The 23,940-nt window shown below is 44.3% G+C and overlaps 1 protein-coding gene across 5 annotated transcripts in view; it reads right to left on the reverse strand.

Annotated features, from left to right (window-relative positions):
• Positions 1–1,786: 1,786 nt before the first annotated feature.
• Sun1 (Sad1 and UNC84 domain containing 1) overlaps positions 1,787–23,940 on the reverse strand; it is a 42,992-nt gene continuing 20,838 nt past the window's right edge. For 3 of the 5 annotated variants that reach the window (XM_071605646.1, XM_071605649.1, XM_071605648.1), the window contains 17 exons: positions 22,615–22,812; positions 21,981–22,064; positions 21,573–21,683; positions 20,222–20,320; positions 19,633–19,726; positions 18,720–18,778; positions 18,443–18,588; positions 17,774–18,013; positions 14,759–14,845; positions 13,605–13,648; positions 12,175–12,286; positions 9,872–10,126; positions 9,223–9,307; positions 6,663–6,778; positions 5,531–5,698; positions 3,643–3,735; positions 1,787–3,313 (listed from right to left, as the gene is read on the reverse strand). In XM_071605646.1, coding sequence (XP_071461747.1) covers positions 3,200–3,313; positions 3,643–3,735; positions 5,531–5,698; positions 6,663–6,778; positions 9,223–9,307; positions 9,872–10,126; positions 12,175–12,286; positions 13,605–13,648; positions 14,759–14,845; positions 17,774–18,013; positions 18,443–18,588; positions 18,720–18,778; positions 19,633–19,726; positions 20,222–20,320; positions 21,573–21,683; positions 21,981–22,064; positions 22,615–22,812 — 2,105 coding nt within the window. In that variant the 3' untranslated portion in view covers positions 1,787–3,199. The remainder of the gene's footprint in view (positions 3,314–3,642; positions 3,736–5,530; positions 5,699–6,662; positions 6,779–9,222; positions 9,308–9,871; positions 10,127–12,174; positions 12,287–13,604; positions 13,649–14,758; positions 14,846–17,773; positions 18,014–18,442; positions 18,589–18,719; positions 18,779–19,632; positions 19,727–20,221; positions 20,321–21,572; positions 21,684–21,980; positions 22,065–22,614; positions 22,813–23,940) is intronic. The other 2 variants (XM_027922779.2, XM_071605647.1) reach the window with 2 other exon arrangements.

The following is a 23,940-nucleotide window of genomic DNA, read 5'->3' on the forward strand; positions in this document are numbered from 1 at the left end:
CTAGGAAATCTATTATTCGGGGACCAAGATGAACAGCCTTCACACCTGCTCCAGAGGGGCTGCAAGGGTCTGTCTGAGGTGCACTGGCGATTCCTGGTGATACAGCCAGACAGGGTGCCCTGGCCAGGCATTACAGTGGGTGACAGCTGAGACAGGATGGCCTAGCTATGGATTAGAGCAGAGGCAGATGGGATAGGGTGGCTTGGCCATGGGTTAAGCTGTGTGGTGAAGGGTCCAGCCGGACCTTTAGCTGTACATGAGCCTTTTACTGTGGGGCTGGCTCAAGACTTGGGGGTGCTGGAATGCAGGCAGAACCCTATACAAGAACTGTGCTTTCTTTTGAGGGGGTAGGTGGGTACAGGGGATTGAACTCAGGGGCACTTGACAACTGACCCACATCCCTAAACCCTATTTTGTATTTTCTTTAGAGACAGGGTCTCACTGAGTTGCTTAGTACCTTGCTTTTGCTGAGGCTAGCTTTGAACTCACAATCCTGCAATCAGCCTCCCCAGCCACGGGGATTACAGGCATGTGCCACTGCGCCCAGCACAATAACTGTTTTTACACACACACACACACACACTCTCACTCTCCTATGGGTGGGGCTGTAGCTCAGTGGTAGAGCACTTGCCTCACATGTGTGAGGCACTGGGCTCTATCCTCAGCACCACATAAAAAAATAAATACATGGAAATACATTGTGTCCATTTACAACTAATTTTTTTTAAATTACACACAGTAAAAGATTACTAACAAAACAAAAGAGCTCAATTACAGTAATGCACTGGGAGTTAGGTACATGAATGTGGGCTCACTCTCATGTGTCTGCTTGTGCTGTCCTCACCCTTCTTGTGGGGATATGGGATGATGCAGTGCCAGCAAGGTGAAAGCAAGGAGCCGTGATACAGGCTTGTTGTGATGTGGCACCACTACCTAAAGATCACCTGAACACAAGCACTGTGATGTGACAACACTCCTGATAATCACTCAGTAACCAATCAGCCAGAAGCAGTCACAGTGTGGGGAAATGGAACAAGGGACAACTGGGTCTGGATGGGACTAAATGGAATGGGTCCTTACCTTAGGACAGTGTGTACAATGTTAGAACTACTTACTATAGATCCTTAAAAGAACCAGAATTGCTTAACCCCAGTTACTCATTCAGTTAGCCATGGGTAATTGGAAGTGAAAATCAAAGCTACTGTATTATTGTTTATAATAGCAAGGAAATGGAAACTGATATCCATAAATTGAACAGTACAATCAATACAATATATACAATGAAACCAAAAGGTTTCAAAGAACTTGTTAAAACAAATTCTTCACTGGTACATAATCTCCAAAGTATATTTGATAACTGGAAGAAAGCAAGGTGCAAACAGTGTGGTGAGTATGCTGCCACTTGTGTAAAAGCAAGAGATGAGTCCCCAGGGTCACTTGCAGCACGCACCTTGAGTGGCAGGTCGCTTCTCGGGGAGAGCAAGCCCTCTTTTCCCAATGATCTCACTTGAGTATCTCTTTTTGTGGTGCTAAGTATGGAACCCAGGGTCTCAGACAGCCTAGGCATTTGTGCCACCAGAGCCATACCCCAGTGCCTAAGCACCTTCTTATCTACTCTGTATCTGCTTTCCAGCTGGACTCCCCTAAGCAGGAAGAGGTGCCCTGAGAACCTGTAGACTAAAGGCCTTGAAGGACACAGCCAGTGCTTGCAGCACCCGAGCTCTCACTCTCAGCACACAGACTTAGTTGTCCCTTCCCACACCTCATGGGTAGAGAGAAAGCAAACTGAGAAAGGAAATATACTGTTTATTACTCATTTGAAATATCACATGCACTTTTAAAAATTTAAACTCTTTAAACATCTCAATAGCATCTTATCAATTTGGTGGCAGCAAAAGAAACACTACCAAAGACAAATATTTTGAAAAGCATTTACAAAAATACATTGCACAAAGTCCTATCTTGCATCTTTAAAAATAAATATTCAAAATATCTCCACCCCAACTTCCAAATTTAGCTTTATATAGGAAATTTGACTTATATATGTACCTATAATATAGGAAACATCTGTACACATTTCACCCAACCTAGCTGCATGGGCATTGGTTCAACTCTCGGAGAAGCACAGATCCATGTGGCTGAAGTACTTGAGGACTGTACAGCCCACACAAAACTCCAGAGACCAGTGAGCACCGCCATGCTTTTTCTGAAAGTACAGCATTTATGGTGTGCCAAGGCTGTCTTGACCAACAAAATGCAAATAATTCTTAAAGTAAAACATCTAACACTTGAAGTGCCTTGTACATATCTCCATTATAAAGTCTGCTCATAAAATAGTCTGTAGTATTAAATATTAATTATAACCAAAAGAGGTCTCACAAGAATCAAGTGAGAATAGCTGACAGTTGGATAAAAGGCAAACCCCACTGAGAGCCAGTAAACAGTGCTGCCATAGGAAAGACTGGACTCTACAGCAATGGTGACATGCCCTGGAGGGTCAGGGGCCTTAGTGTTGCCCCTTCAGCAGAACTCAAAACAGCCCAAGGACAACAGAAGGTGAGATCTTTTAGTTGCTGTCCATGCTGTGAATTTCAACTGCAACATCCTCCTGAGCTCTTCCATTTATGATGTTGGTTGAGACCCAAATTGCCTCTGCTGAGGTCACGCTCCCACCCTCAGCAGAAAAACACTCTGTCTTGCTCAGCACCAAGGAGGCACAGGACACGTCTCAGCCCCTACACAACTGGGGAACCTAGGTGCTGAAACATGGAACCCACCTGGTGTAAGTTTCAGAATCCAAAAACTAGGAGATGGTTTTCCCTGAAAGAACATGTGTGGGTTTGACAGATGGACTGTGTCTGCACTCCTAAAGGTCCAACAAACTTGTCAACTCCCCCTGCTTTGCTCCTGATATCAAGAATTTAAAGGGCTTATATTAAAAAACAAATTCCCCAAATAAAATGAGTGTCTTTGAGAACCATACATTCAAATGAGTTTCCAGAGAACCCACCACGGAGCTCTTTGTGGACCACGCACATGGCATGCAGTGCTTGCGAGGACTCACCGTGCAGGTCCTTTGCCACCGCATATGCTGATTGTAGGGCTGACATGTTACTGTTCTACGCATGCCCTCACCCCAAGGATCCAGTGTTTCTGGCAGTTCTGGTATATACAAGCATATACAAAACTAGGGAATCCTTTATTTTGCGGGTTCTCCGTGAACTCTGAACCGATACAGGCAGGTATACTCAGGGTGGCCCCAGTTTGAGAGGATGCGGAGTTCCAGTATCTGGAAGGCTTTGTCAGGTCTTTCCTGAAATGGGAAAAAACACATTTACTTCAGATTAAGAGCCCTGACACCATCACTTCTCCTAGTATGCTATCTGACAGGAAACAGCCTTTGGAAATTAGAATTCTCAGTATGAACTTTCTAAATCATAAATTCAGGGAGACTCTCAGAACCAACCAGCCACAGATTGTCTTGCTGTCACCACCAATACCTGCACCTGCACACAGCTCACTACAGCTGGGAGGTACAGGTTGATTTCCTGCCAAAGCTGATCCTTATATGCCCCTCAACAAGACTGTTCCCAGTGACAGAGACGGTGGGGGGACGCGGCCCCAGTCCCCCCCAGTCCTTACCGGAGCATGAAACATCTGCAGTGACTCCCCTTCTTGGTCATATGTGAACTGTCCCAAAGGCTGCCCTTCTTCTTGATATTCATTTTCTAAACCCTGAAAACAAGACCAGGTAGTCATCAGCCAATAGAAACAGCAGTCATCAACAGAAGTGACTGTCACTTCACCTCCATAAGCAGTACTGAAGCCCTATCTAGAAGCTTTTGTCATGGGCTTTCAACCAGAGCCACCCTCCGAGCCAGGTGTGACTGCTCCCATAATACAGATGGGGAAGATTGAGGCCAGCAGGAGGCGTGTGCAGGTAGCAGAGATGTGACTTTCCAATGGCACAGACCACACTCATAGCTGCCCTCACCAGTGGGAACTCTAGGCTCCCATGAGCCCAAGGAGACACCAATTTAAGGATAAGTTTGTATACATTCTATCACAATAAAAAATAAAAAAATATAAATGACTATTTGATGTCTGTTTCATAATGATGAAGGATTTTGTAGGTATAAAAAATGCCATGAAAGAAATTACAGGCCATGAGCAACTAAATAAAAACTGAGAGTGACAATGGGAGTCTTATCTGTGACATAGTGACTAAGGAGAGGGTGTGATCTCCAGAATAGAGTTACCAGAAGAACACACCTCTGCTCGGGGCTGGCAGAGACAGGAGCCGGGCTGGTGTAGTTTCCCCATACCTTGACTGCACTCTTACTAAGCCCTGAGCATCTAATGTGAGGACAAGTGCAGACAGAAGCCACTGTACTCATGCCACCAAAGGGTTAGTCAATGGGCTCAGCTGGGCAGCATTCTCCTGTACTTACAGATGCCTGGAGACTCTTAATTGTCATAGAGAGATGCTTGTGACAAAATTTTGATTTTTTTTAATGGCAGAAAACAAAAGTTTATGAATAGTAATGTCTAAAATAGATTTTTTTTTTTTTTAAAGGGGAGGAAGTCACAATGGTAATGGTGGCTTTCTCTAGGTGCTGGAGTTGTGGGTACCCTTTTTGAATTTTTTTTTGTACTGGGGATTGAACTCAGAGGTGCTCTACCACTGAACTATATCCCTGCCTTTTTATGTTGAGAGGGTCTCACTAATTTTCTGAGACTGGCCTTGAACTTGCAAGCCTCCTGACTCACTGTGATTACAGTGTGGGCCAATACATCAGGCTTTTTTCCAAATTCTATATAATTTATTTCTATAAATTTTAAAAGTAAAGAAAGAAAATTTGCTTTATTGTTCATCCTTCACTTGCTTCAGTGACATCATGGTCCGAACTGTTGGGAAAAGTATAAGGCAGCCGCACCCCAGAAAAAAACCCTAACATGGCGCCTAAGGACCTTCTCTTCCTACTTTCCCCTTTTTCCATTCCTGCGGGTGTGAACTCTCCCACTGGCGCCAATATTTCAAATCTCGCTGGCGGGGAACCTTAGCCCAAATAAGAACTAATTCCTGGGCTCTGGAACTGATATCTGGAAGAACTTGCCAATAAACGGGTGGCCCGCCATTTATCTAAGCCCTGCCATCTCTCCTTAGATCTATATTAGCACACAGCCTTTTGCAATAAAGTGGAACTCTCCCCAGCAAATTGTCTTGCATGGAGGCTTCTTTCACGAACTTCCTTCTTAGGTGAACAGACACTTGGAGAACCCCACTCTCAAAGGCAGGCACATCTAACCCAGTCAGGTAAGCCCGGCATGTGAACTGGACATTGACTGCTGTGCTACTCATGAGTGCCCCTCCCTGGAAAAGTGTCAGAATGTTCCCAAAACACTGAATGTACTAATTCTTCTGAAGGGCAGAGGGAGAAGGCAGAAGAGAGCTGCCATCAGTCTTTGGGTCATTCATCTTTGGGAAATTTCCGGAGAGGGAAATGCCCCAGCAGCAGGGTACACTTACGTAGACTGCGAAGTCCTTGGGGGCACTGGAGATGTTGCCAGTTGGTGACAATGTCTTTGGTATGTGCTCCACTGTGAATGTGGTGGGATGGATCTTCATTGACAGCCGCACTACCAGGTACCCCTGGGAGCCTTTAAATGCCCAGCAATTACCTGGATATATGTCAGGCTAGGGAAAGGCAAAACACGAGAACTCAGAGTCTGAATCAGCCTTTAACCTCTTAAAAAACAGAAGCATTAAGAAGAAAACAATGCTAATACTAAAATAAAAATAATAAGGACTTTTGCATGGTAAAAACTGTCATGAACAAATCAGAAGAGAAACAGGGAAAGGTGGCTGCAGTGTGTACCTATAAGGGTCCCTTCCTTTTCCCCTGGAAAGGGGAAGTGCTGATGATTGAGTTGGTCGCTAACCACCAAAGATGTAATCAATCATGCCTGTGTGATGAAGCAGCCAAAAATCCCCCAAAGGCCAAAAGTTCAGAGGAGCTTCAGGACAGCTGAACACAGGGAGGTGCCTAGGTGGTGGCACCAAGGAATCAATGTGTTAAGGTTTGGATGTGTGGTGTCCCCCAAAAGCTCATGTGTGGGACAATGCAAGAAAGTTCAAAGGAGAAATGACTGGGTTGTAAAAGTCTAACCCAATCAGTGATTAATCCCCTGACAGGATTAACTGGGTGGTGACTGAAGGGTAGGATGTGGCTGGAGGGAAGTGGTTCATTGGGAGTGTGGCTAATGGGGTGTATTTTTTATCTAGAGAATGGAGTCTTTCTCTGCCGGATCATCATGGAGCTGCTTCTGTCTGCTACACTCTTCCACCATGATGTTCAGCCTCACCTTGAGCCCTGAAGAATGGAGCTGGCCTTCTACAGACGAAGACCTCTGAAACCGTGAGCCCATAAATAAACCTTTCCTCCTCTACAGTTGTTCTGGTTGGGTCCTTTTAGTCACAGCAGTGAAAAAGCTGACAAAAACAGTAAGGAAGTGCTGGGGCCAGTCCCTCAGGCATGAACTCCCTCATGAGCTCCCACTGACCTGCCTACCCATGATCCCTGCACTTCTCCAGCCGCTGCACAGGGCCCAGGCTGGGTGGAGGACCTCAGCCACCACAGAGACAGACAGCATCTACTCACCTGGATCACCACACGGGGTGACTGTGAGAAGTACCACAGGGGGATTCCAAACAGGCTTAGCAAGGCTGTCTTGGTTTCATATGTTTCAGAGCATCGAGTGCTCAGAATGCTGCCACCTGGAACAAAGTAAAGTTCATTTCATCATCTGACTCTACTACTGCCCCCAGCAAAGACTGCTGCCTGTTAAGCACTACCCAGAGTGCTTTGATCTTCTCAAGTTTCCACTCGCACAAAGAGCCTTTAGCTTTAAGATCAGCCTTATTCCTTTCCTTTTAAATTTTTCTAGATAAAGAATCAAGAATTCTAGCAAGCACCAGTCCTAGTGGTAGGTGAGTTTTCAAAGGACTACTTAAGGGGCAAGGTAATGCTATGACAATCCTCAATTAAAACCAAAGTCCTGGGGGCCAGTAGTAACCAAAGAGGTTTTTTGTTTTTGTTTTTGTTTGGGGTAACAGGAAAATTCCAGAATTGGTGATGATGACTACATAGCACTGGGATATACTCACAACCACTGAGCTGCATACTTTTTTTTTTTTTTAAAGTTATAGGTACACACTATGTCTTTATTTTACTTTTACATGGTGTTCAGGATCAAACCCAGTGCCTCATGCATGCTAGGCTCTACCTCTGAGCCATGACTCAAGCCCTAGCTGCATTCTTTTAATTAAGATGCTTATGTCATATGACCTCTAATCTCAGAGAAGCAAAAGAAGTTCCAGTCTGCCCTTCCATAGGAAGAGCACAGACAAGACACTGGAATCAGCAACAAACAAGCAGATAAGAACTCAAGATTCCCACAGAGCTGCATCAGCCCTGGCCCTCTGCCCTTGGACCCCTGCCCTTGGACCCTTATGTGGCTACACAGCAGGACCTCAACTCAGTGATTCTCCTCTAGGAAGAGATGGGAGGGGTATGAATTTACATTTAAACAAGGTGTTCAACGTGCTGATGGCTATCTGATTTTCAGAACCACTGAAATGCCTTTTAAAAATGTCCCACTATGGGGCTGGGGATGTGGCTCAAGCGGTAGAGCGCTCGCCTGGCATGCGTGCGGCCCTCAGCACCAGTCCGCCTAGAACTAAAAAATAAATAGTAAAATTCTCTCTCTCTCTCTTTAAAAAAAAAAAAAAAGTCCCACTATCAATAAAAACAAGAGTCTTCAAAAAAACAGTGCTGAGAGCTGACAGATGGAACCTGGCCAGGCATTGCAGGTCACCAGGGTTCTGAATTAATTATACACAAATCTTCGAGGACCATAAGAATGAAGGATGACTACTGGCCCAACCATTTGGTTAAAATGTCACTTGATGCCATTGAACTCAAAGTTAATTTCTAAATTGTTGAATTTCAGAGGTATAACTAAAATCTATGCCCTGAAGAAAGACATTTTAGAAAATACAGAGAATGTGAACATTAGTGCTGGCTTCTAGCTAGCACATGAAGGACCTACTGTCCTTGGCAGCCCTGGGGCTCACCCACCACCACATCCAGAGCCCAGGAGAGGGTAACATCCAGACTCAAAACCCAGTTGTTCCAGCAACAATGGGGTTACGTGCATGACCTCCGTTGCCAGGTTTCCTAACCTGAGATAAGCCAAAGCAAACGGATTGTGGGTTGTAAAAATCCCCATTCCCTCTGCAGGCTCAACAACCCTTCTGTACACTAGTGAATATTCAAAATCTCCTTATCTCCCAAGAAATGTTAGTCCACTAGCCCCATCTGCAATTCCTAAAATTTAAAAATTTAAGGTAAGTTTCGTGGTGCACACCAATAGTCCTAGCTACTCGGGAGTCTAAAGCAGCAGGATCACAAGTTTGAAGCCAATCTAGGCAATTCAGCATGACCCTGTGCAAAAATAAAACAAAGAGGGCTGGGGACATAGTTCAGTAGTACAGGGCTTGTATAGTATGTGTGAGGCCCTGGGTTCAATCCCCTGTATTGCAAAAAAGAAAAAAAGTATCAGAAGACCAAGATTTTCTTTACTACCTACCCATGGAGGCGAAACCATACCTGAACTCACCAATGCTGTCCAAGTGGTATCTGTAGAGTGCTAGTGTGCTGACCTGGTATGCAATCCCAAACTCACTGCCAGGGTATATGGAACCACAGTTCTGATTTCCCAGATATAATGGATCATGACTTTGGGGGACCAAAATAACACCTATGTCCTTCTACTCTCAGCTGCTTTCCTACTGTCTGCCCTATTCATCATCTTTCCTGAGGGCAGAGTCACCACACTCATGATCAGCAACACTGACCAACCTCAGGTGTGTTCTGCGAATGCATAGGCACGGTGTTCCAGCCCTTCTGGGGTGCGCCCTGCAAGCATGTGGGCCCAGCATATTACTGCCCTTCTAGGATGTGCCCTGTGAGCATGTAGGCCCAGTGTTCCAGTCCTTCTGTCCAAAAGGTAATTGTCTAGAGACAAAAAAGCACAAGGGACTCGCCTAGAATTGCACTCAGACTGGTCAATGTTCCACCAAGTCCCTTAATACTTCGAGCTCCCAGCCTGCTAGCAGGTGAACATCGTATTTAATGATTCAAATATCTGTGTACTCACCACCAGATTCCAGGGCAAAGTCCACCATCCCAGTCTTATCTTGAGAATACAGCTTTAAAGCCTTGTTCACAAGGACACGCACTTGCTGGACAAACACATGTGCAAGGGAAGCCCAAACATGAGTGCAAGAGAAAAAAGTCACATTAGTGATGTGAACGAAGACCAGAGGTGCAGTATACTTGGGTGACAGGCAGGGGATGCTCCTGTCCTGTACCCGAGGGCCATGTCAGAAGGGCAGAAGAGCTAGACCCTCTTTACTAGGGCTCAGACATATCATTCCCAGGATGCCATCAAGGAGAGTGAAACAGGGATTAGATTTTGGAGCTATTAACATGGGAATCTGGGAAATTTGTGTATGACTGAAAATTCTAATAAATCTCAGAAAGTATACCACAGCACAGGTGGATGGGATCTTTGGAATGAAAAGTTTCAGCGTACAAAGTGCTTCAGGGAGCAGCTGGATGTGACACTGCCTACAGCATGCTTTCATAGGCTCTGGTATTGCACCTGCACCTCTGCCTCCCCTCACTGAACCTGGCCCAGCCCTGGAAACCATTCTCAGGATGAGGCTTCACAGCCTGCCTGCATGACACCCAGACATCCAGTCTCACAACAAATGCAGGCTGAACCTTGTCTCACCACTGCTCACCTCCTCTGTGATTCCAGAGACGCCAGCGTCGCTCATGGCAGACACGACAGCCTCTGACGTTGGGGCCTGTCCTGTCACTGTAATGTGGTGGGTGATGTTCTTCAGCACCTGCAGCTCCAGGTCTTGCAACAAAACCTGCAGGTCATCCTTGCTCACAAACTGAGAGGAAAATTTCTGCAGCAACCACTCGAGGGAGCCACCTTGCTGGTCCTCAGAAAATAGGAGCTTGATGGTTTCTCTGACCTGGGTATCCACCTGGTGGCAGTCATTAGTAAAATTACAGTGAATTTACTGTTTTAACTAAACCACATCAACACAATACAGATGCCTCAGAAGTATCATATAACTTTCTAAAGTATGTAATATAAAAGTGACACATTTTTTCCCTTCATATTAAATTTAAGACCCCTTCCAAAAATGCTGAAATATTTTCTTTTTAGGGGTCCAGGAGATTGAACCCAGGGGTATTGTGGCACTGAGCTATACCCAAGCCCTTTCTTCATTTTTATTTTAAAACGGAGTCTTGCTAAATTGCTCAGGCTGACCTCAAAATTGGCATCCTCCTGCCTCAGCCTCCCAAGTCACTGGGATTACAGGCATGTGCCACCAAGCCCAGCTAACACTTTTAATGAGAACAGGAATCCAGTATTGCGTAAACATGAACTAAAAAAAGTGGGTGGAGTCCTCATTCAGCCATTGTTTGCGCTCAACAAGCCTCTGCCAGCAGCCCCATGGGTGAGGCACCAATGTGAATGACAGAACTCATCCTCTTCAACAAACTGGGCCTGAATGAAAAAAACAGGTCAAGCCTGGAACAGTGGCGCACACTTGTAATCCCAGTGGTTTGGGAGGCTGAGGCGGAAAGAAAACAAGTTCAAAGCCAGCCTCAGCAACTTAACAAGGCCCTAGCAACTTAGGGAGACCCCATCTCCAAATAAAGAATAAAATGGTCTGGGGATGTGGCTCAGTGCTCTGTATCAAAAACAAACAAACAACAACAAAATGTCAATATAAAGCTTTGAATGTAATATCACGAATGCTGACTTGTCCATGTATATAATTTCTACACACACCTGTGCATGTGAATTTTTTACTTTCTAAGGAACAGAATATGGCAGCTAGCTGCACAAGACATACCACTCTTCCTTATTATTTTATTTTTTATTTTTTGTACCAGGGATTGAACCCAGAGGCATTTAACCACTGAGACAGGGTCTCACTAAGTTGCTGAGGCTGGATTTGAACTTGCAATCCTCCCGCCTCAGCTGGAATTACACATGTACCAAGGCTGTCTTCATCAACAAAATGTACCCACTGCACCCAGCGACATACCTTCCTTTACATACCTATAGGCCTGCCTCATCCCTCTGCTTCTCTCTGGCACCCCATGAGTGACTGCACCATGTACTGTACTCCCCTGCCCTTACCCTCTCCACTGCTACCCTGAGCCCTGCCCACTCCTCTCAGACTCTGCTCTGCCTCTCTTTCTGAAGAGTGTGGGTGCCAGTTTCAAACAGTATGCATATTTATAATTGGCTAACAACATAAAATTCACCCCCAAAGCTTTACACAAGCAAGAATGCTCACGGTATGGCTAGACTAGTGGTGGCCACTATCCACACGTGGCTGGAGGCAGCCATGTACTTTTATTTGCTCATCAGCCACGAGCCTGCACCCTGCCTACATGCTCTGTCCTCGCCACTATTTCTTCTACCAGTTCTGAGAGCTTTCTGCAGAGACAACTTAACCACTCTTGTCACAAGTAACTCTGATCATCTGGGACTTCTGAGGACTTCTGTCAGTCTAATGTCTGCTTTCATTCCCAGCAACCATAAGCATCCGGATGTTCTCTGCCCAAGGACAAGACAAGTGGGCCTGAAGCCACATCCGCAGCACCACCTGTGTGCACAGGCAGCCCAGTGCTTTGGTAAGATAATACACAAATGCACCACACATCAGCATGTGGTTGTGTGCACAGAAGTATGCATGGAAAGTTACATGCTCGTTCTTATGTTACATCACTAGAATAGGGGAAATTCAAGGAGCCTTGAATTTGTTACTTTGAAATGTTTAAAAATGTCAAATAGAGGGTTCAGTGGTAGAGTACATTCCATCCCCAGCACCACAAGAGAAACAAAAGAACTTCAAATATAGTGAAAGGAGTTTTTAAAGGAAGTCAAAATTAAACACCTTGATAAACATAGGTCATAACTTTCTTCTACTTTGTTACAAAGCAAAAGGCTGGAACCAGTACAGCTGCCTGTTCTTGGAGTTGGCCTGGCCATTCCTGGAACTACCCTTACCTCCTCACAGCTGGCCTTCTGATGCTGCCAGTCTGACAGCTGTGTTCTCAGCAGGCCCAGCTCCAGCTCCAGGCGCTGAATTCGGGGCAGGAGGGGCTGCTCCTCAGCTCCACTGTAAACCAGCAACCAGGGAGGAGAAGCAAGTCAGGAACCCAGACACACTCAGGAGGAACCTGCCCCACCATGGCCCAGACAGCACGGTCAACAAATAAGCAGCACTTATCAGAATCACACAGGATTTCTTTTCTGCTCAATTCATGTATGCATCACACCTACCAGAATGCTATTAGCAATGGTTATACGCTCATGAGGAAAAAATTCTTTCTGAAAATCCTTAAAATTATAAATAAAACTTCAGAAATGAGACAAAATTTATCAACAGTTATTATAAATTAAATCTACATTTTCAAGCTAATGGAATGAACAACTGCACTAAAAACAAATGGCTTGAGAATTTGACAATTTTACTTTAGGGAGGTAATGTAATTGCAACATACATATTTAACGTCATATTTGCTGAGATACTAACAATTCCTATCTTACAACCATACTCCTTTCAGAAAAACAATGAAATCTGCATCCTGGCATATCAAAACCATTTCCCATTGAAACCAAAGCTGCAGGGATAAAGTGTGCCTAGCACTTGCATCCCCCACACAGGGCCCAGCACTGCAAGAGCACAGAGGAGCAGACGTGGGGGATGCATGTGAGCTGCCCTCTCATCAGCTAAAGCCCTCCAAATGGTTTCAGGACAACAGGATTGCAAAGGCTGTCACATGCAGACCCAGGAGGGCAGAGAGCTGGTTGGGGGCATGTATGGGAAGATGCAACTCTGGGAACATCAAAGAAAGGAACATTCACTCTAAGGGCCTCAGGCAAACTGAAACCTGCAGGAGAAAGCAAGCTGGTGGTGGGAATAAGCACCAGACCCCCAAGAACAGTGGGGGGCCAGGGCTGTGGAGATAACTGGGAATGGTTCAGAGCCACCAACTTTAAGTGTAAAAGCTGCAGCTGTGAAAAGGCTTGGACCGCATGAGCAGATCCCAGTGTGTGAGTGTTGCCCAGCAGGCAGGTGTCCCACCCACCTGAGGACTGTGAGCAGCAGGGACAGTGGCTACTCACTGAGACACTAATGGTGCCAGTGGAGGCTTTTCATGCATCCCTCTCACAGGAGCTCCAACCCAGGTCCCTTGGTCTACTCCCTAAGGGTGGCCCTCTGAGAGGCCCTGTTCATGCTATGTCCAAGATCCTCAGGGCCCTCTGCCCTCCCATGGCCCCAAAGGGACACCCAGAAAGACACACAAGCCAGTGACTTCAGGTGACATGCAAGTGGGTACATCAGGAACACTACTGTCGATGACTGCTGTCATCTAGCAACCAGAAAGAAAAATACAAGGGTCAAGCTATAGAATCGTTTGCAATCATCCTACCTAATTGTTCTCTGCTTGATCTGTTCTAATTCCTTCTGGATGGCCTGAAAAGTACGAGAAACAATCTGTTTCAACACATGTCATAAACAAACTTCATAAAATGATTATATGATGAACTTAAACTATGTCTATTTGGAATTTCCCCAACCCCAGCCTTAATTCAAAGCCCAGATCTACCTGGTGGAGAGGAATATTTATTTTATTTTTCAATGTAAATTTTAAAAGACATTGAACTCAGAGAGGTGTGAAATCACCTGAAAATAGCCTTGTAAACCTTCCAAACATAAAGCTCCTTTAACTGGCACCCAGGTCGAGAGAAGAAAGCTGCCAAAGTGGAAGGCTAAGGAAAGGGCGGTCACACCTGAGGATGCAACTTCACATGGGCTGTACAGAGGCATCCAGATTGCAGCACATGCCAGGAAGACAGCAGCCTGCATTCCAGGTTGATCAGAGATGGTGTTCAGGCTACCCCAAGGGACACATGCTTGCAGCACCCTGGGAAGGTGAGTCCCCTATCCTGCTGAACTTGCCTGGCTCTCTCAGTGACAGGAGCTGGCCCCAAGACCTCCACAGGGCTGTACTTCACTGACCCCAAGATAAAATGAGTTTCAATTTAGTTGAGTTAACACATGAGTATCTACAACGCCAGGCTCCAGGCTTCATGCTAAGCCCTAGCGATGCCAAGAACCTGACTCTCAGTGCCCAAAATCTCCACGTCTCAGACTGGTGCAAAAATCCCTGGCCTTCCCTACATCACACAGTGACATATTTCCCACCCAAAATTAATTGTGCCCCGCTCCAGACAAGCAGATCTTGCAAAAGCTGCATGGTACCAGGAAGAGCAAGGATGGCTGGACGTGCCCCCAGAACCAACTGCCTCCTCTTACTTGCAGGCTGGCTCCATTCCCAAGAGTCACCAGGAACCAGGAATCCTGGTCAAGCACTCCAGCAATAAAGTAGACCGCCACAGGAAAAGGACAGTCAGAAACAAATGTTCACATTTTATAAAAGACCATGGCAAATACCCTCCAGGAAGCACATTCATGGCTGGGGGACTTTTGAAAACATTAGTGGTAGTTGATTTTTTTTGGTTTTTTTTTTAGTAAGAAAGCCAGATTGTTAGAAGTCACAATTATAAGGTCAAGAATAAATACCTCAGATGTTTCTCTCAGTTTTCCCAGAATGTCTTCTAAGTTTGAGAGACGCACTTCATGATCATGGTTGAAAGTCATGATGTTGGTCTGAGAAAGAAAAATGAATGAACAATTTTAAAGTTAAGCAATAAACAAAAGCTAGCCAGTCAGGCCAAGTCACTTCAGCCAGATTTTAAGGCTCTGGGGTTGCTGCATGGCTTGACACCTGGGAAAGGCATCACCTAATGGCATCCTCTATCTGACTCAAGATATCCAGCCCAAGCCCAACAGCATAGATGCTCTTCTGGTGACATGAGAGTGTTAATGAAGATCAGAAGACACTCGATGCAGAAAACAAATCAACAGTCCTCATTCAACAAAGCTCACTAGGCACCACCATGTTTAATGACTCAAAGAAAGGAACCCTAGACAGAGATCTGTGATACACTTGTTTTCCCTTGAGCATCTCACTTTCAAATAAAACTTGTAATATATTCACACTTACTAGGAACAACCCATTAGCGTGTCCCCCACAGAACCCACCAGGTGACTAAAGGAACCCAAGAAGGTGAACAGGCAGGTGGCTTTTCAGGCTCAGTGAGGCATTTAATAAATCAGAGCACCAAAAAGCAAAGAACCAAGTTTTCTGAATATTAACTAACTGCTAAAAATAGTGGTTGGTTTCCACCAGCATCTCTGGAAACTTTTAGGAAGGTAAAATATTTGAGACCATCAGGGACACTCCCTGAGAAGGTATAGACACAGCATTGAGCCACAGGAAAAAGGGCAGTGACAACAGAGAGCAGCAATAACAGAAGCATCATGCATTCAGAATGACCATGGCCTCGGACACAAGACAAAAACGGAGGAAGGAAAACAACCAAAGTGACGGAAATCTAAGAAGAAATGGGACAAACCAGAGCAAAGGGATGAAGGCCAGCTAAAGAGATGACTCCAGGTGCAGACACACATGAAGCCTGGCCCCAGCTTGGTTCTCAGAATCTCCTGAGATGCTGTCCATAGATCTGTGAGCCAGGATGAACCATCCTGTGGCTGAGCTGTACAGGGCAGCAGCCACCTGCAATGTATGGCCATTGAGCACAGTAGCCAGTGCACCTGAGAAACTACACTTGTAAAATTTTATTTAAGATTAACTTAAATTATTGAAAAAACTGACAAAACAAAAAGTTGCTTCTTGGACTGGGACTGTGGCTCAATGGCAGAGCACCTGCCTAGCACATGTGAGGCACTGGGTTGGATTCTCAGCACCACATAAAATAATAAAATAAAATAAAATAAAGGCATTGTCCATCTACAATTAAAAATATTTTTTAAAAAGTTGGTTCTTTGAAAAAAATTGATAGGGCTGGGGATGTGGCTCAAGCGGTAGCGCGCTCGCCTGGCATGCGTGCGGCCCGGGTTCGATCCTCAGCACCACATACAAACAAAGATGTAGTGTCTGCCGAAAACTAAAAAATAATATTAAAATTCTCTCTCTCTCTCTCTCTAAAAAAAAAAAAAAGAAAAAAATTTTGATAAACCCTCAGCCATGCTAACGAAGAGAAAAATAGAAAATTCAAATTACTAACATCTGTGATGAAAAAAGAAATATCACAACAGACACTGCAGAAATACAGAAAAATAATTAGAAATTATTTTGAAAATTTGTACTTCCAATAAAATAGAAAATGTCAAAGGCATCGATAAATTTCTACAGTCATATGATTTGCACAAACTGAATCAGGATGATATACACAAGATCAATTTCAAGTAATGAAATAGAAGACACCATCAGAAGCCTACCACCAAGAAAAGCCCAGGACCGGATGGGTACACAGCTGAGTTCTATAAGACCTTCAAAGAAGAATTAATACTAATACTCCTCAAACTATTTCATGAAATAGAAAAAGAGGGAACACTTCCAAACTCATTCTATAGGCCAATATCACCCTGATTCCAAAACCAGACAAAGACACACCAAAGAAAGTAACTTTCAGACCAATATCTCTAATGAACATAGATGCAAAATTCTCAATAAAATTCTGGCAAATTGAATATAAAAACATATCAAAAAATTTACACAGCCACATGCAGCTAGTGGCATGCCTATCAGATAAACCAAACATGAGGTAAATGTGTGCAGAGGTCCACGGGAAAGCTTGCAGGGCACCAATTATCAGATAATTAGAAAACTGCACACACATAAGCTGGCTGCATGAGGATTGCTATCACAATTGCACCCATGGACAGGGGACAACATGAATAGAATGGGCTAACTCTGTATGGAAATTCAGTATGAAAACAAGCCCAAAATCCATATAATTTATTTTCTGAAACACCAGATAAATTGATTTTCTTTCTTTTTTTTTCCAAACTGGGGATTGAACCCAGGGGCATTTAAACATTGAGTTACCCGGCCAGCCCTTTTTATTTTTTATTTTGAGAAAGGGTCTTGCTAGTTGCTTAGGGCCTCACTGAGTTGCTGAGGCTGGCCCTGAACATGTGATCCTCCTACCTCCACCTCTCAGGTTGCTGGGATTAAAGGCATGCACCACAGTGACTGGCTGCCTTGGGTTTTCTGAACAACTGTTTCTTCACAGGAAAGGGCTACCCTGTAACCAAAGGTCACCAGACCACTTTGAGCCATTCTGAGGGCCTAGTGCCTCGGGCTGCCCCACCAACACTCTCTCTGGGAAGTCACTGCCAAGCTACTGCATGCCTTCAGGGACTGCACTCAGCCACCTGTACCAAGAGGATTCCGCTGCTGGCTCTTCACCAGCACCTGTTTCTAAGCTGAGCTAGTCTCAACCCTTTCTATACTTTTACCACATCTGCAAAGCAGCAGCAAAATTCAGATTTGTGGTTTTCTTTCTCCCTTCTGTCTACAAGGCTTGAAAATGGCCAACAGGAACAGAACAATACTATGCCAATTAGATCTTACTGAAATCTTTTCAAATTTATGGTTGAGAAACTATAGGGCGGTGGTAATTCCTAGGACAGGAAGCCAAGTTTCTCCCAGGAACTTCTGGGTCTTACCTCAGTGCTTGGCAGCCCAGCAAGGCCCATCTCTCGCAGGTGTTGTCTGACTGTGTCTTTAACCCAGGATGACAGCCCTTCCCTGCCGTCATCCATCTGGTTCACCCGCACCTGCAGCTTCTGGAGCAAGACTGTCAGCTCTTTGAGTTTCTGGTCATGGTTGTGGCACTGTGCAGTCAGAGAGGCCACCTGATGCCCCATGTCACTCTCTTGATGCCACTGGGAAGCCCTGTCATCAGCCTAAGACAAAACCAGGTATTCTCAGTCAACACTGATAGCCATTCTAGCAAGATGCCAACAACAGGGCATCCACACAGGAGGGAAACATGCCACGCCTTGATTGCTGGCAACTACCCTCACATGATGACTACAAGTGGTCATCATTTCGTTCTTCATACGGTTCTGCAGAAATAGATATTCTGCATAGAAATAGATATTCTGATAGAAAACAGTAGATATTCTTTAAAACTAATTGATTATGAGATTATTTAAATACACATTATCTGAGCTACTTCAGAACATTTTAGGAACTATACAATTTGCTTATTTGACATTTAACAATACTTTCTATACGGGCCCCCAACTAAGCCACTCTGTTCACAGGCCGTTATGCAACTTACACTGAACAGCACATACTTGCGATGTCAGCAAGAATATCCACACTGTTACCTGCAGAGGCTGGTTCAGGTAAGAAGCCCCAGGTCTGAACATGTCCTTAGGATCACTGGCCCTGTGTGCTGAATGCACATTTGTCCAGTTTAATATAGGCAGGAGTGAAAGGAAGTCACCCTGGCCCCACAGGGAGATGCCTGCACCTTGAAAGAGAGAAAACAGTTATGCACACATATGCACATGGCTTCCCATGCACTGAAATGAGCGATTCCCACACCAAGTCACCTGTGTGCCCATGAGGATCATCTAAGGCAGTGAAGCAAATTTTACTTACCTAGTAAAAGTAATAGTGGAATGAGCAGAATTAAAAACTTGCAAATATTTCGAAGGCACCTGGGAATAGAAATAAAAACATTTAACTTGGGAAAAGAAAAAGGCAGGGTTCACTATTCTGTCTCTCAATAATTTTATGCAACCTACCCCCCAACAACATTAGAAACGCATGATAGTTTTATCTCCAAGGCTTGGATATACCTACAGGAGACTATTCCTACAAAACACTCAGATCATCTGCAGGGGAGGTCCCAGGCTAGAGTCCAAGTGCCCACATCGCTAAGCCTAGTCACTGCAAGCTGAGGTGAGCAGGTGCGCTGGTTCGGGCTCCAGACTGACTAGACCTCTAGCTGGGTGCCACTCACACTGTTCCTCTCCTTCACAATAATACCCACCCTTCCCTCTCACAAGTGGGTTGGAAAAATCAAGTATGAACATGAAAACACTGTAAAATACAAAATGAGCTGGGAATCTAGCTCAGAGGCTGAGCATTTGCCTAGCATGTGAAAGGCAATCCCCAGGACAAATACACATATAATTTGTAATTATTCATAAATAAATTTAAGAAATAAACATACCAAATAACAAAACAATGCAAATATAAGCTAAATCACTATAAAAATAACAAACAACAGCCTGCAACTGGCACAGAACTACTTCCTTTTTTCGGTACTGGGGAGTGAATCCAGGGGCATTTAACTACTGAGCCATATCCTCAGCCCTTTTTGGTATTTTATTTAGAGATAGGGTCTCACTGAGTTGCTTAGGGCCTTGCTAGGTTGCTGAGGCTGGCTTTGAACTTGCAATCCTCCTGCTTCAGCCTCCTGAGCCACTGGCATTACAAGTGTGTGCCATCATGCCTGGACAGAATTGGTTCTTAGAACACCATGCTGGTGTGGTATCAGTTTCCTTACCTTGTAAGAAGAAACACATTCAGCCAGGAAATCAAAGTAACAAACTGGTACCATCCAATCCCTAGCCACCAAAGCATTCTGGAGGCTGCCTTCCCTGAGAGAGAGAAAAGGTTAAACATTCTGAGGAAATGTGTATAAGGAGCTGAGCTCCCAGGTGGGCTGTGAAGACAGAACGAGAAGCAGAGGAAATTTGCTCATAGGTTTCCTGGGAGTGTGTTAAGATGAGTCAGTGAGGGAGGGAGTGCACAGAACGATGCTGGGGCCACAATAGGAGAGCAAGGTTCAATGTTGACAAGCACACAGATGAGAGTCCCAAGGAGGCATCACGTCCATGCACCTTGTGTACATGAAAGCTGAGCAGCAGACTTACACACAACCCAACATGTCAGAGCAAAAAGAATGCCCATGCAACCCCAAGTATAAGATGTTAACATCTCTAAGTAAGAAGAATGGAATATGTTACATTGAGGACCAAAGCATGGGAACCTACAATGAAATTTTTATTTGGTTTAGGTGAATTACTTATTGCAGGTTTTTAGCTGCCAAAAACTTTGGCGAGAATGCTAACATGGAAACCCAAAATAACCACCTGGAGCAACAACAGCCAACCAAAGGACCGACCGCACTGTCTCGGACACAAGCCATCCAGCAGCTCCAACCCTTCGCAGCATCTGCACCAGGAAGTGACCTGCGATAGATGAGACAGGAGCAGGAGGCACCTGAGATAGGCAGCAGAGTGCCTGCCTACACGTTGACAGCTCAACAAGAAATACACTGCAATATATGCTCTCGTTGAAGTAAGTCAGAGGTCTCTCCTCAAGGGCAAAGCAACCTTTCAAGTCTAAGCAAGATATTCAATGAAATTAACTAATGAAACCCCTGCTATTTTTAAATAATTTGTCATTCACTCCTGACTGCAGATACTGAAAAGGTAAGATGTATATATCCCCTTTTTTAGACCCAGGACAGCACTAGAAGCTGTCCTATAAATGCTGGCAGTTGGTGAAAGCAGAATTTTGTGTTGGAAAGATAATGCAGTCTTGGAGAGATATTGAAATTCCAGACACCAGCAGTCACATGTGCTGGTTGAGCAAATGATTACTCAAAGACCACAATGAAAATTATCTAAGAGGCAAATATTTTCCAGTAAAAAAAAAAGTATTTTGGAATGATGGACTGGGCCCAGTAAATTTAGCCATGAACAACACATGCTACGTAAGGCAGAAAACTCATAAAATCAATTTTGTTCCATTTTTTCAAGAGCAATTATTGGAGGTCTTACCCTCATAATAACTTAATATCTGCATGTTGACTCCTGAAACTACTAAGCCATTTCAGTGTGCTGATACACAAAGAAATATAGCTTCACTGTTTCATGTTTATTAACTGCTATGAGAAGATTATAATTTTTTAATTTTTATTATTATTATTTTTTGGTACCAGAAATTGAACCCAGAGGTCTTAACCACTAAGCCATATCCCCAGCCCTTTTGATATTTTATTTTGACTCTAAATTCCTTATGGGTGAAGTTGTGAGGTTGGCTTTGACCTTGCAATCCTCCTGGATTATAGGTGTGTGTCACCATTCTAGGTTGAGGTACCCTTCTTTGTGTACACTTCCTGGACACAGTGAGATGGCCATGCAGTGAGGGGCAGCCAGCAGCTACAAGCACAGACTCCAACACAGGAGGCAGCAGGCCTTTTCTCATCTTGTGTTCTCACTTTTAATAAACTGCTTTCCATACATCTAACTCATCCTAAATAAACTTACAAAGAAGCTTTTCAACAAAGATTCTCCATTTTTTAAAAAAACACAGTTGATGTTACTTCTGCCACTTTTTAAAATGCTTTAGAACTTTTGAATTGCAAACAAATTAAACAAAAACAGCGGCACTGTCACGGCATGAGACAAACAACACAAACAAGGTACGAAACACAACCTGCATGGGTGAAGAGACGCCCCACGGCCCCTGCCACCCTGCGTGGCCTGGACAGCTGCAAGTGGGCGGCTGTGTGGGTCTCAAGGTGCTTCTTTCCCTTACAGTCGTCGCCTGTGGGTGTGGGGACAAGCAGTGGAGTGACAGATTAATATGCAAACCCTGTCAATTACAATAGCTGGAAAAGCCAGGAGACTTGATTTCCAAAAAAAAAAAAAATGATAGCAAATGCAGCCTGTGGTGATTTAGCAATAACTGGGGTTTAGCAATAACTTTAACAGCATGTCCTAATTTTGAAGCCACCAAGCTCCTGCAGGCTGCTCATTCTCCATGGTTAATGGCTCCATATTACAATGGGGGAGGAGGCACTTCCAAGACCAACTGCTTGTGTGGGAGGGGAGTCGTACTCACACTGGGACTCCCCATGCACACTGGTGTGGCCATCCTCTCTGGAAAGCTCTCTGACAGCCATCCTCTGGAGGTAACTGCGATGAGCTGCAACACATGTGCAAGAGGCTTAGGAAGCTCACTGCACGAGCTCAAATGCTTCCTATGCCCCACAAAGCCAGAGCAACAGAGAGGCTTCCCAGGGATTCAGAGTCACAATGTGGATGAACACAGGCGACAAGGCTTTAGATATGACTAGAGACTGTAAAGCCTCCAGCTTAATAATAAGCATGGACAATACCAAACAAAGACTGGCTTGCCTAAAACTTTTTTGAAACATGATTCTAAATGACATTCAAAGAAACTGGTTTTGCTTTCAAAAGGTAATCATCAAAATCAAAGGCTGAGTATATTAACTCTTTATTTAAAGAAAAGGAACTTTTAAAATATTTAAATAGCGGCCACCTTTCAGGAAGGTGAGCTACACATAGCACATTAACACTCCCACAAGCTCCCACGATAAAAGATCACTAAAAGCAGCTGTGAGGGGGCAGTGCAGAGACCCGTGACAGAGCCAGAAAGAGCTTGCAGAGGAGCAGCGTCTTCTCCACCTTGAAAGCGAATTTGGTGGAGAAGGGAGGAATAAATATTTAAATACCTCTTGATTCATGGCTTTTTGACTTACAGCTTTCTGATTCATAATCTTTTGATTCATAACTTTTCAATTTGTAATTTTCTGATGCATAATTGAGCTTCATTAAAACCACTTGAAAAAGTTGAACTAAGAATGATGAAAAAGATGACGCAGTATATTTGGCCAGCCACAAAATACTATCCACGTAGAGAGAAGCACCGCCTATTAAAAAACCGTGAACACACGTTATTTCTTCCCACAAAGCCAGCATTTTCTCCCGACTGGCCAAAGAGCTAAATCACTAATTTCAGGAAAAACATAAACAAAACACTTTTTAAATGGACACCAGAGAGGAGTATCCTGACCAGAGACAGAGCTGAAAAAGGAGTCGTTGGTTGGTCCAGTCTCTTCCATAAGGTATCCACTGTGGGACCATCCCATTCAGCACTGTCTACACACACAACACGACATTTACATGTTGCCACACAACTGCCTCTGCCATGACCTCTGCCCTACCAGTCTCTAGAGTAATTTTAAAGCAAAATTTAAAATAGGGTTTTATAATTTTCAAAAGAATTATATTTGTGAGCTGGAATCTTGTGAGAAAACATAAACCTGGGTCAACTAGCCCCAGGCCAATATTGTTTTACATAGACGTACAAACTTAAAAAAGAAGAGGGCAGGGCTGGGGATATGGCTCAAGCGGTAGTGCGCTGGCCTGGCATGCGTGCGGCCCGGGTTCGATCCTCAGCACCACATACAACAAAGATGTTGTGTCCACCGAGAACTAAAAAATAAATATTAAAAAATTCTCTCTCTCTCTAAAAAAAGAAAAAAAAAGTTTTGGAAAAAAAAAGAAAAAAAAAGTTTTGGAAAAAAAAAGAAGTGGGCAAAAATAGCAACAAACAAACAAAAAAACTTATTTTCTTTTTCACTAACAGAAATTGAGTCCAGGGTGCTCTATCACCAAGCGCTCCTCAGCCTTTTATTTTTCATGTTGAGACAGGGTCTTGCCAAGGCTGGCCTTGACGTGGTAAATCTCTTGCCTCAGCTAGAGTTGCTGGAATTATAGGCATACCCCACTGGCAAAATGACAAAAATTTAATTAGAGGTAATGCATGTCACTCTTATTGATAATCAAAAACATTAAACTTCATTTTTCTTCCATCAATTGTCAAGATTCAAACAGGACAAAAATATGAAAATTGACATAAGTACAGTGGGTGCTGGGGTGCAGCTCACTGCAGGGTACATGCTCAGCATGTGCAAGGCCTGGCTTCTAACCCCAGCACCAAAAGCAAAAGAAGTGCAGTGGGACCCTTATTCCATAGTAGGAACCTGGGCTGGCCT

The sequence above is a fragment of the Marmota flaviventris genome, chromosome 19 (assembly GCF_047511675.1).
Source record: "Marmota flaviventris isolate mMarFla1 chromosome 19, mMarFla1.hap1, whole genome shotgun sequence".
NCBI classification, from domain to species: domain Eukaryota; kingdom Metazoa; phylum Chordata; class Mammalia; order Rodentia; family Sciuridae; genus Marmota; species Marmota flaviventris.